Here is an 11813-nt window from a genome sequence, read left to right as displayed (position 1 = left end):
GGAGCACTTTAGCATCTGTCGGTTCTTTTTCAGCGCTCTGATCAACCTTGTGTTCAGACACAGCAGGCAGATGTTTGATGAACCCTTGATAAAACTTGGAGCTGGTGAGGAGCGAAGGGTGAGCGAACGGCAAGTCATCAGCTAACACGAGAGCTCGCCTAATTGGCAAGTTGCATCCTTAAATAACGTTCATAGTGATATTAATTGTGTTTATTTTTTTGCCTTAGGGTAAACAGGCTTTAAACAAAATGTACCAAACAATTGAACAGCTTCGAGATTATGTTCAGGTTAACGTGGTAGTGGTCAGACCCTTCTTTATCGTCCTCATCCTTAATATCCTACAAAAATACTTAAGTTCAGGTGGATTTGGCGTCAACTGTTTCTAGTGTCTACAGCTAACACATGTGTAGTTCAGTCATAGACTGTGTATAAGAACTGCTCATAGACACTGTTAAGTCAGCCATTGGTTTGTGAGCGCACCTTTTTTTCACCTGGCGAGAGAGAAGACACATTCGATTCATATTTTCCTGGTTTTAAATGTAGCTGTGGAAGCGTCAATCACACGTAGCCCCGCCCTAAACCCTCACCTGCTTCCTGGTGTGTGTGACTCTAAATGGGAGCATCAGTGACTAAATGAGCATCACGCTGCGTTGAAGAAGACTTGAAACTAGAGACTGAGACCATAAACTGAACTGAACTAAAGAAGGAGGAGCATTTTCTTATAGACTTCTTTTTCAGCCCGTGGAGTCGCCCCCTGCTGGACATTAGAAAGAATGCAGGTTTAACGTACTCTAACACTGGCTTCAGTCCACCCAGCTGACTGAGGACAGTGACACTGGGGCATTAGGACCCTGCAGCCTCACCGCTCCTCTCTGCCCCGCTGCTGGTCTGCAGGCAGACGTGCGGGGAGAAACGCGCTCCGGTGCTGAGGCAGGAGGCAGGAGGAGGGACGGAGCTCAGCAGCATCACCGGTAAGACACTCAACAGTTTGTCGGCGCGTGCATTTTGGGCCGCTGACATCACTGCTGATAAAATCAAACCTTCCCTTTAAATACAGGTGGAAGTCACGCGGGACTGAAGTGAGTGAAGCGGGAGAGCGTCTGTCACGCCACAGTGACACATTATTATTTATAGCCTCGCTTTCACCTCGGGGACCCCCTGATGTCACATCGCGTGATTTGTTGTTTTTTCGCACGATGAAATCAGCCTGCCGTCAACGTCGTGACGGGGGGGACTCCAGGTAACCAGACAGAACAGGTTAGAAGAGGCTCTGCATGATGTAAACCGCCTGCTGGGATGTTATGTGTCACACCTGGAACATGTCAGGAGTGGCTGTTTAAGTGTTTAAAGCTTTTACTTTGAGAAAGATTACTCAACAATTATAATTATGCCGAGAAAAAATAGTGAAAAACATTTTCTTTTAAGGGGTTTGAGCTATGGAACTATTTTTTAATTCTTAATTAGTTTATTCAGGTGAATAATGACTCAACTGGCGAATTGCTAAATCATACTTTAAGATAACCTTGTTTCTTATGTGTTTGCCTGCTAATACAGACCTACCTGTGGGGTACAGACCTACCTGTGGGGTCTTTAAACATCTCAAAGAAATACAAAAATAATAAAATAAAATGTAAGGGGCTAATTAAAGTGTAGTGGGTCCAGCAGCGTTTGTAATGGAGACGAGGTTTATCACGCCAGAACCAAAACATTCAGAACAGCAGGCAAAAACACTGAAACTCTGAGAAGCTGTAATGGTCCACAGAGCGGAGGGGGGCTGCTGGTTTGGGATGATTCCTCACTATGATCAACCCCTTTAAATTACACACACTGCAGCGGTCATGAATGTCCTGCAGCTGATACAAGATGTACCTGATGTGTGCTTTTGTTTGTCCTATGACTGACTAACAGCTGGAGGTCAGAGCCCGCCTCATATAGTCGGCTATGATAAGTTGCCTAACATAAAACATATTTATACCGTTATACAGTTCATTTGTTTACTGGGTCACTAATGCGGATGGTCGATGAAGCAGCTGTAAACAATGAGAAATCTTACGTAATGACTCCAGACTGTAGAAATACTGCATGTAGCCATCGTGGCTGTCGCACAGAAACACAGATTATCTGTCTGATGTTTACATGAACAAATCTCCAGCAGCACAAACACGGCCCAGAGGTTACGTTCAGTGACTGAGTTAGCTGAGGGGACACCTAGCAGACAGCTAGCAGCTCCCAGCTGTCACTCAAAGAGGCCACGCCCCCAATGCTGCATCCCTTTAAGCCTTAATATAATGTAATGTAAACAGGTGAGCTGTATAAAGAGTCTCCCCGTACAGTTGTCATGAAGAGAGAAATGAGCTATAGAGACCCAAACTGTTTTTTGTACCAGGCTGTAAACATGTTTATTTCTGCTGTAAAGTTTAACATGGGGCTCTATGGGGACTGACTCACTGCTGGAGACAGCCTCAAGTGGACACCAGAGGAACTGCAGGTTGAAATAACTCATGGTGCATTCTGGGATATTATTGATGCAGTGTGTCTCAATATTTCCAGCTTACTGTTTAAAATTCAGCTGTGAAAATTTGACAACACTGAGTTGGAGGACGTTTGAGGACGTTGTGTCACGACTGTCTGCTCTAATGAAATCAAGGTGTACCTGGATGTTTAAGAAAAACATCAGTCAGTTTGATTTTTGGCACAGAGTGTGACTTAAAGATCCAAGGAGACTCAGAGGACGTTTTTGTTATGAAAGCAGAATTTACAGTCACAACAATGACGTCAGGATATTGTTCAGAGCTGAGTATGACTGTGTAATAATGCAGTATATTTCCCCTGAGACACACAAACACTCGGTGGGTTTTTTTAGGCCGGTCACGTCAGCGTGAGGCCTGAAATTATCACGTTTCCCGGAGACACTGGACTGCAGACTGCCTTTTGGCTCGAGCCCAGACTGCATTTTTACTCCAGCCCTTCAACGGGTTGTAAATCAGCTGATGGTGCAACGGGTCGTTTTCTCACTGTCCGAACAATCAGAGGATCTTTGCTGCTTTGATTTGTAGAAAAGCAGAGAGAGAAATTACTACTGGACTTTAAGATGTTCACAAAAGATCCTGACCACCATCCTTTGCATCATTTATACACCTGCATACATTTATACACAGACCCTGCGTGCAGGCGTGTTCTTGGCTGCAGTGTTAATGTGCTGCTGTGATAGTAAAACAGAGACACAGTGGAATTATAAATCACAGGGGCCAACGAGGGCCCGTTACAAAGCATGATGGGAAACAGGTTACTGCTGTCTCCAAATACTAAGTGACTGGAGGTGATGAGAGAAAATGTCACAACCAGTACGAGTTCAACTTCTACAGATGAATATGAACAGTTTCAGTCCTAGAATTGTTTCCTTCAGTCAATTTATTTGTATTTGTGCAGCACAGTTTATGAGGTGTCTTTAATTTTAAATCAAACTGAATTTTGCAGGAAAAACAGTGAGGAGAGCAAAAGCAGGCGGAACGCAATTCGCCGTAATGACATCCCGGCTCCCGTCAGCGTGATCTGACGACGATTTATCTTCTTATTAATCTCTATAAACATCTGCATGCTAACAGCTAACAATCTGTTCTAGATCTAAAATTTAACCTGAGATGAATTCCCTTGACGCTGTGTCACAAAAGCCGTTCAGCATTCAGATTTCCGGACTTCCTCGAACGCATCAGATCGATCCGACCTCCATTCAACAAACAAGCATTTTAAAAGTTTTCTTCTCCTTTTGAGGACAGACCTGACAAAGCTTACATTTTTACTTCTTACAAATCTGCATCATGATGTTGACATTTCGGCAAAGGTTGTTATGGTGTTTGTACGTGCAAAATACCGCATAATGCGTTGTTATCAACTGGTATTTCTAACAATGGCTAGAGCGCAACTCGGGTGTGACGTCGGTGAGAACGGTTTCTCTTTCTGTAACAATGCAGCACGCGGAAAAGGAAGTCTTGAGGGAAGTCGATTATCGCTTACCGGCCGGCACGTTTACCGGTGTCCCCAGAGGCTGTATCGTCTCAGACTGTAACCGACGGGATCCAAGATTGCTTGCACTTGAGCTGAATCTTGTTGGCGGGAGAGATGTCGCAATTGGCCGACGCCATCTTGGTTTTTTGGGACCCAGAAGTGACCATCTTTGGGTGAGAGGGGGGAGCTGGAAAAGAGTGAGGGGTTGGGAAATGCTAAGTTGTCAACTCATGCTAGCTCAGGCTTCCATAAACTATAACACTGAATTTCAATCAATTAGTTCTTTGGTAAATTGGTTCTGAGGCTTTTTATAGAGTTCTTAATAAAACGACGTCTCATAGTCAACTCACAGAGCAAAGGTTAGCTTTTATTAGCCTGCCAGCTGCAGCTGATGAGACGCTGCATATGTGAACCTCAGTCTGAAATCAAGGACACTTAGAAATCACAGAGAAACACAAATGTTGACCTTTGAACTGTTCCCTGGTTGTGTCTGTGTTTCAGGTCCTGTCGGCTGTTGTTGGTCCGATCTGAGGGAACCTGAAACTCTCCACTGCTCGTCCAATCGGCTCATTTGACGTCAGGACCGCAGACGCACATCGTATGTGACTGTGAAGATTTCTGAGGAGACGTCAGACCCTGAGTGAGCCTCTCTCATCCTCTGTCACTGATCGCTTCTCTGCATCCTGCACACAGATAAACGTCCGTGTGAACCTAACCAAGTGTCTTTTTCCAACCGGGCGTGGCATATGTGGAAATGTTCTAATGTAGTCATTGTTCCTTTAAAAACAGCACGATTCGCTGGTTCTTCTCTGCTCTAATGGAGTTTCTGTCGATTCCAGTAAATGATAATTCAGTTAATTTGAAAATGAGAGTAAAAAGCTAATTCTGCTCTCTGCGGGGTGTAACCATGCTCACTTTGGGAGCAGTCTGATTGCTGATGGTAATTAAGGATGCTGCATTAGATGCACTTGAAGAGACACTCTATCTCTATTGTCGTTTTCATTTCTCCTCCAGCTTCTCTGCCTACCTCCATTAAAACAGCCCCAGAGCATCATGGGAGGTGTGGCGGTGGACACAGGGGCCGGAGGGGTGAAGGCCCCAGATGGAGGGTGGGGCTGGGCGGTGCTGGCCGGCTGTTTTGTCATCACAGGCTTCTCGTACGCCTTCCCCAAAGCGGTCAGCGTCTTCTTCAAAGAGCTGATCAGGGAGTTCGGGGTCGGGTACAGCGACACGGCCTGGATCTCCTCCATCCTGCTCGCCATGCTCTACGGCACCGGTAAGCTGCTGATGTACTGTACACAGAGCAAAATGCATGGTATGGTGGCCCTGAAGGTCCGAACACAACATCTGACTATACCAAACATGCCACTCACATACAGCCTGACTGTGTGTTTCTGCAGGGCCTCTGTGCAGTATCCTGGTGAACCGCTTCGGCTGTCGGCCGGTGATGATGGTCGGCGGCCTCTTCGCCTCTCTGGGAATGATCCTGGCTTCTTTCTCCACCAGCATCATCCACATCTACCTCTCTACAGGCGTCATCACAGGTCAGATTCTGGTCTCCATCATTCAACAGAGTATTGTTACTTTAGGTTCCTGCTCAGACTCGCAGCTTTAGTCTTTTTGTACAGAACATGTCGGCTGAAAACAATGCTCGGGGTGATTTTAAAATGGTGTCATCACATAGTTTGTCCAGCAGAGGGCGCTCCCACTCCACAGTTTACAATGCTCTCAGCACTGTGCAGCACACGCAGCAGAGCATCACAGCTGAGCAGACGGTTGTTTGACACTTTCATTATAAATATTCTTTGATGGATTGATATGTTTAAGAAAGCAGCTTTCATAGAGGAGGTCTGGGCCTGAATATCTGTAATCGGATGTCTGGAAATGTTCGCAGAGCCTCAGAGGCTATATCGTCCTTGGTTCAGAGACTGGGTGTATAAACTGATTATACTGACTTATATCTTACTTTGTTGGACTTACCAATCCCCAAACAACAGATCATTTATTGTACAGTTTAATATTTCTTTATATAAATAAATAAAACCTTTCTTCCCTTCGCTGCAGGTTTGGGTTTGGCTCTGAACTTCCAGCCGTCTCTGATCATGCTGAACCGCTACTTCAGTGAGAAGCGTCCTCTGGCTAACGGGCTCTCAGCAGCAGGAAGTCCTGTGGCTCTGTGCTGCCTCTCTCCTCTGGGTCAGGTCCTCCAGTACCAGTACGGCTGGAGGGGGGGCTTCCTCATCCTGGGTGGTCTTCTGCTGAACTGTTGTGTGTGCGGGGCCCTGATGAAACCTCTGGTGGCCCCGAAGACGCTCACTCCGAAGGACCTGGAGCAGAATGAAGAAGAAGAAACAGATGAGGCAGAGAAGAAGAAGAAGCCCAAACTGCTGGACTTCTCTGTGTTCAGAGACTGCGGGTTTGTCATCTACGCGGTGGCGGCGTCCATCATGGTGCTCGGGCTGTTTGTGCCGCCGGTGTTTGTCGTGAGCTACGCTAAGGAGCTGGGGAACGAGGACACCAAATCAGCTCTGCTGCTCTCCATCCTGGGCTTCATTGATATTTTTGCTCGGCCGACGTGTGGCGTGATCGCCGGACTGAAGTGGGTTCGGCCTCGGTGCGTCTACCTCTTCAGCTTTGCTATGATCTTCAATGGAATCACCGACCTGGTCGGCTCTCAGGTGAGAAGCTTCACTCTGGAATGAACTAGAAGAAAAAGCTTCGATTTAAAAACTAAACATGTTTCTTTCGTCACGTTTCCTTTTTGCTCCCAGGCCAACGACTATGCCTCGCTGGTGGTCTTCTGCATCTTCTTCGGCGTCTCCTACGGGATGGTCGGTGCTCTGCAGTTTGAGGTTCTCATGACGATTGTTGGTACCGAGAAGTTTTCCAGCGCTATCGGCCTGGTCCTGCTCATGGAGGCCATCGCTGTACTGGTGGGGCCGCCGGGGGCAGGTCAGTGAAGAAGTTGCACAGCTGGATTTTAATTGGCTGGTTTAAGCAGCCCCTAGATTCTGTTGGCTGCCTGGTCTGTCGTGTAGTTTGCTCGTTCCAGTCAGCTGACCTGCAGCACACCACAAAAGGGCAGCTGGTCATTTAGCAAAGAGGCTAGCGAGGGAATGCATTATGGTGTTATTTGAAAATATTAGTATTTATAAATTACAACAACCCTCTCTTATCTCATCAACATTTCCTTAAGTCATAAGGTCTAGATCCTGGCATGTCTCTCCTGAACGGCCGACGTATTAAAGCTGCCGATTGAGTTTAACTACACCTGAGAGGAGGCACCTGAGAGCCAGTACATCCAGATAGATGCACAGATATCCCATTACTGCACATGGAATAACACTTTCCATGAAGTCTGTTACTCAAGCTGTGAGCAGTCAGTGAACATTAAATAAACAGAACACGCTCGTTTCCCGCCACCCGGCCGGGGAAGAAACTCTGTGAGAGCTCAGCAGGTTCACCAACACGCAATAACTGTGGTCTGATAACTGTTGATGTTAATTTTCCGAGACATAATGACACTCTGCTTCCCTGTTTCCTGTCTTCTGTACCAGGTCGCCTCCTCGACGCCACAAAGAACTACATGTACGTCTTCCTGCTGGCCGGGAGCGAGGTGGTCCTGTCAGCTGTGGTTCTGGCTGTTTGTAACTTCCTGTTTATCAGGAAGAAGTCTGCGACACCAGCAGACAAGCTCGAGAGAAGCACAGTGGAGGACAAGGCCGAGACGGAGGTGTGCAGCGAACATGCAGAGATGACTGACGAGGAGGAGAAAGGAGCGAGAGAGGAGGGAGAGAAGGAGACGTTAAAGGAAGAGGAGGAGACAGAGGAAGGGAAAGGAGAGGGAGTGAGGCCAGAGAGTGTGACGGTGGACTCACAGGAAGTGGAACGGTTCTTGAAAGAGCCTCAACTGAACGGTCACACGGCCTCCAGTCCTGAAACGAGCCTGTGAGCGGGGACGGACGACGCTGGACGAGATTATGATTCCTTTTTTTGCAGAAGAACGGTGTCGGGTAGTTTTCCAGGTTTTCATGTCGTGTTTGCAGGAGGCTGATGGCGTCGCTGCCAGATGAAACAGCGAGTGTTATGTCAGCAATATCTGATCACTAGATGTTTAAAATGTGGCTTATAGTGTGTTAGAAGAACTCAGCACTGCCTTGTTCACTTTATTTTGAAGTAGCCACCAGCAAATGAAGGTCAGGGGTCATTCTGAGGAGAATCAGCATCCATGCGATAAATAGACCAGAGGTACAGATGGAAGTTAGCTTGAAGCTATATCAAGTGCAATAAATGATACGAGCATTGTCCATAGTCTCTCATACGACAACAGTTTGAAGCCGGAGTTAGGTCTAGTTGAACCAATCAGAACTCAGCTGCAGCCATGTTTCCCGTGCAAAATAACGTTTGAGGGGAACTCGTTCTGGTGGAACTCGGATATAAAGTCAGAACAGCTCCGTTGTGTTTCTGTTTGATGTGACAAAGCGTGTTAGTCCTGTGATCCCCTCACTGCCTCGCGTCCGTCTCTGCTGTCACAGTGACGGTGGCTTAGATGTTAAAGGTAGACGTGGTGTGTGTTGTATCAGTATTAAATGGTTGCCACGTGCATTGAGCGTCAGTGTTGCAGTTGCAGATAGTTGCTGCTCTAATGGTAGATTTGTTTCCACTTTGGGGCCAAAATCTCCTCACGCTTATGTTCTGGTCGTCATCAGCTTGTTTAAGGAGAAGGTGTCAAACTCAAGTTCTGCTGGCCGAGGGAACAAACCAAGAGAGTTTGTGTTAGAGCTGATATCAAGCTTATGTGAACAGAACATTTTTATTTCCCCCCTTAAAGATGATCATTCACATTATTGTGTTGAAGCAGTAGAAGGTCAAAGGTCGAGTAGCAGAGCTCAGGTTCACTTTGTGGACAAACAGAAGGTTTAGACTGACTTGAGTTTCCTTCTTGCTCTGTGTCGTCTGTTTGTGTTTCTGTGAAACAGACGGCTGTTGGCTTGTTTCTCAGTTTTATAGAAATGACACCACAAGATGAAAATGATCGATCACTGAAGTTTCATTTGTTTAGCTATTATTTGATTTGACTTTTTTCAAGGGGGACCATGTGAAATGCATCCATCCATTATCCACACCGCTCCTCCTGTTCGGGTCACGGGGGGCTGGAGCCTATCCCAGCTGTGATTGGGCGAGAGGCGGGGTCACGCCTGGACTGATCTCCAGTCAATCACAGAGACAGACACCCTTGCACATTTGATTAATCTGTCACGTGTTATTTCGGTCACGCACATTATCCTCTGTTATATCTTTCTGCCTTCATCGAGTTTGTGGTGAATAAAAATCTAAACTTTGTTCTGACATGTAATGGTACAGTCTCTCTGTTATTGGTGGTGGATTTGCAGAGAAATGGCACCAAACACAACACAACAGCTGGGTGATCCGTCTCCATGGTGACTGCTGAGTGTGATTTGTGTGAAGTGACAGCTTCGTGATATCTTCACAACAGAGAGAGGACCTAACAAAATCAGTAACAACCATTACAATCACTGCAGCATAAATCATTGACATCAGACATGTAGGACTCCTGCAGGCACCTCATCATTATTATCATTATATTAAGGATGAACAGAGTTATAGCTGGCCTCCATGGGCCCCCTTAGCGGCTGGGCCCCAGAAAGCTTTGCCCCTTTTCCCTCCTTATCGTCGGTCCTGCCTGAAAGCATGCTAAAGGGCTGTAATTCAACAGATCTAAAACCTCCAACAATCATTCTTGGACCACTTGGGGCATTATGAATCAGGCTGTTCAAACAAAACTGAAACATTCACCTTATACAGTTCATGTGATTTATCGATGTTACAGGAGCAGTAAAAGCATCAGCTTGCAAAGCTCCTGCTATTTCCGGACATAGCGGCCTTTGTTTGGAGCAATGGCAATCAGTGTCTTGCTCAAGGACACGTCGAGACACTTCGACATGTGACAGTGGCAGGGTATCGAACCCCCGACCTTCCGATTGAGAGCCACTGTTCACAGCCGCCCAGGGGGGAGAGGATAGTAGAGAGGCTCTTTCATCCTGCCAGTCCGAGGACGGGTCCCCTCTGGTGTTCCAGGATCCCACAGCGCTAGAAGTGCTCCGCTGGTGGATCGCAGGCAGGACGAAGGCTACCAGGCCTGCAAGCACCGTCCCTAGGCAGACCTGGTAGTGGTCTCTCAACCTCTGCTCCGTGGCATTGTGTTACTGTGGTGGCTCACACAGCTCCTACTTATAACCTCGGTTTGGGGAGAATAATGACGCCATAATGACCTCACGGATCAGCCGCGAATGCTTTGAAGACAGATCACAGGACATTCTGTTGTCATGTGACAAGGGCGGAGATTTGTGAGGTCATGATCAGAGGTGGAGAGCGTCACTACCAGGTACGACTGGACACAGGTCTGCGTCACTGCGGTCAAGCCAGCCCTGGTTCGCGTTTCCTTGGTCAAATCAGCCGCACCTTTTTTTCCAGTGCGCAAATGCACTAACATTTACGGTAATCGTATAAAACCTCTCTGAAGAGCTGCTGGTAGTGAATCATCCACGTTTGATACACTTCTGAACTTATTACTTCCTAGACCAGGGGTATTCAACTAAAATTTTAAGAGGTCCAGTTCGAGAAAATTTCTTGAAGTAAAGGTCCAGAAGATCATAATGGCTAACTATTTAGTGTGATATATATCTAAGTAGCCTAGTAGTTGTATCCACATTTGCATGTAATAAATACCTCCGTCAAATCAAATGAATTCAGTACAATTCAAAAACCTTTTGACAATTTTTATTGTCATGTAACACAGAACTGAACATATATGTATGACTGCCAATATGTATAATGTTCTCTCATTTACTAAATAAAAGTAGGGCTGCATTTCAAAATAAGAGCAAATAAATAAAATGTGAAAATTGTACATGTTCAAATAAAGTGCTTAACTTCAGAAAAATAAAATAAAGGAAGGAAAAGTTTGAATTCCCCCTTTTCTGTTTAACATCTCGACTCAACAGTCTCAACCAATTTTGCAGATAATAAATCTCAACACATTTTTACAATTGAACAGTTGTAGAGGTTCATTTTCTTCCCCTCTTTTATTCAACTCTCCCACTTTTTTTGCTCAGTGAGAGAATTGAGCTCTAGCTTGTCCTGCCAGGATTTTAAACCTGGGCTTGAATGAAGTCAGGGCCGTTCTCATACACATGTGGAGGTGCTCATTGTTGAGTCTGGAACGATATTTAGTTTTGATTATGTTCATTGTGGAGACAGCTGCCTCGCAGTTGTATGTGGAGCCAAACATGGTCAGGATGCATAGGGCTACTTTCCTCAGACCTGGGAAAGGTGTCTCAGGGACAGTTTGGAGCCAGAAAGTGGAAGGGTCAGTTCTTACAAACTGCTCTTTCAGGGCCACATCTGCTTGGAGATCAATCAATTGCATCTGGAGAGGCCCAGCATTTGCCCATTTAAAGTGCTGTGTGACTTCCTTTGAGAACTCCCTGACATCTGTGATGAGAAATGGGTTCTGAATGAACATGGTAAGCTGCTGTCCAAAGCTGAAGCTGTCAAAACGGCTGATGAAGTTTACAATCAGCTTATCAATAAAGTCAACAAAAGAAGACACATCTCGCTGTCCCTGAACCTGTTCCTGCACTGCAGGGAAGTGTGCAAAGTTCCCTTGCAGGTCTTCCTTGAACACCTCAAGTTTCCTCTGAAAGGAGCGGACGGCTGTCATCAGTTCACAAATTGAATTGTCCTTGCCCTGTAGCCTCAAATTCAGATCATTCAGATGTGAAGTG

The 11813-nt window shown here is 46.2% G+C and overlaps 1 protein-coding gene across 1 annotated transcript; it reads left to right on the top strand.

The window, feature by feature from the left end:
• The first annotated feature begins 4561 nt into the window (after positions 1–4561).
• On the top strand, positions 4562–9361 carry slc16a3a (solute carrier family 16 member 3a). Its single transcript, XM_069674186.1, has 6 exons — positions 4562–4645; positions 5020–5281; positions 5406–5549; positions 6070–6683; positions 6777–6957; positions 7563–9361. Exons 2-6 carry the CDS (start codon positions 5059–5061, stop codon positions 7955–7957), a joined length of 1557 nt encoding a protein of 518 aa, XP_069530287.1. The 5' UTR covers positions 4562–4645; positions 5020–5058; the 3' UTR covers positions 7958–9361.
• Positions 9362–11813: the final 2452 nt, after the last annotated feature.

The sequence above is a fragment of the Semicossyphus pulcher genome, unplaced genomic scaffold (genome assembly GCF_022749685.1).
Source record: "Semicossyphus pulcher isolate SPU_LCO1_2020_fin unplaced genomic scaffold, fSemPul1.0.p SCAF_23, whole genome shotgun sequence".
In the NCBI taxonomy this organism is placed as follows: Eukaryota; Metazoa; Chordata; class Actinopteri; order Labriformes; family Labridae; genus Semicossyphus; species Semicossyphus pulcher.
Note: the sequence above shows the minus strand (reverse complement) of the source record. Positions and strands in the feature narration are given on the sequence as shown.

Bases quoted from the DNA above. Each gene is read 5' to 3' on its own strand.
- slc16a3a (XM_069674186.1), top strand. From the start codon at position 5,059: ATGGGAGGTGTGGCGGTGGACACAGGGGCCGGAGGGGTGAAGGCCCCA. The intron at 6,684-6,776 runs GTGAGAAGCTTC...TTTTGCTCCCAG, and splicing joins CCGACCTGGTCGGCTCTCAG to GCCAACGACTATGCCTCGCT. The intron at 6,958-7,562 runs GTCAGTGAAGAA...CTTCTGTACCAG, and splicing joins GGTGGGGCCGCCGGGGGCAG to GTCGCCTCCTCGACGCCACA.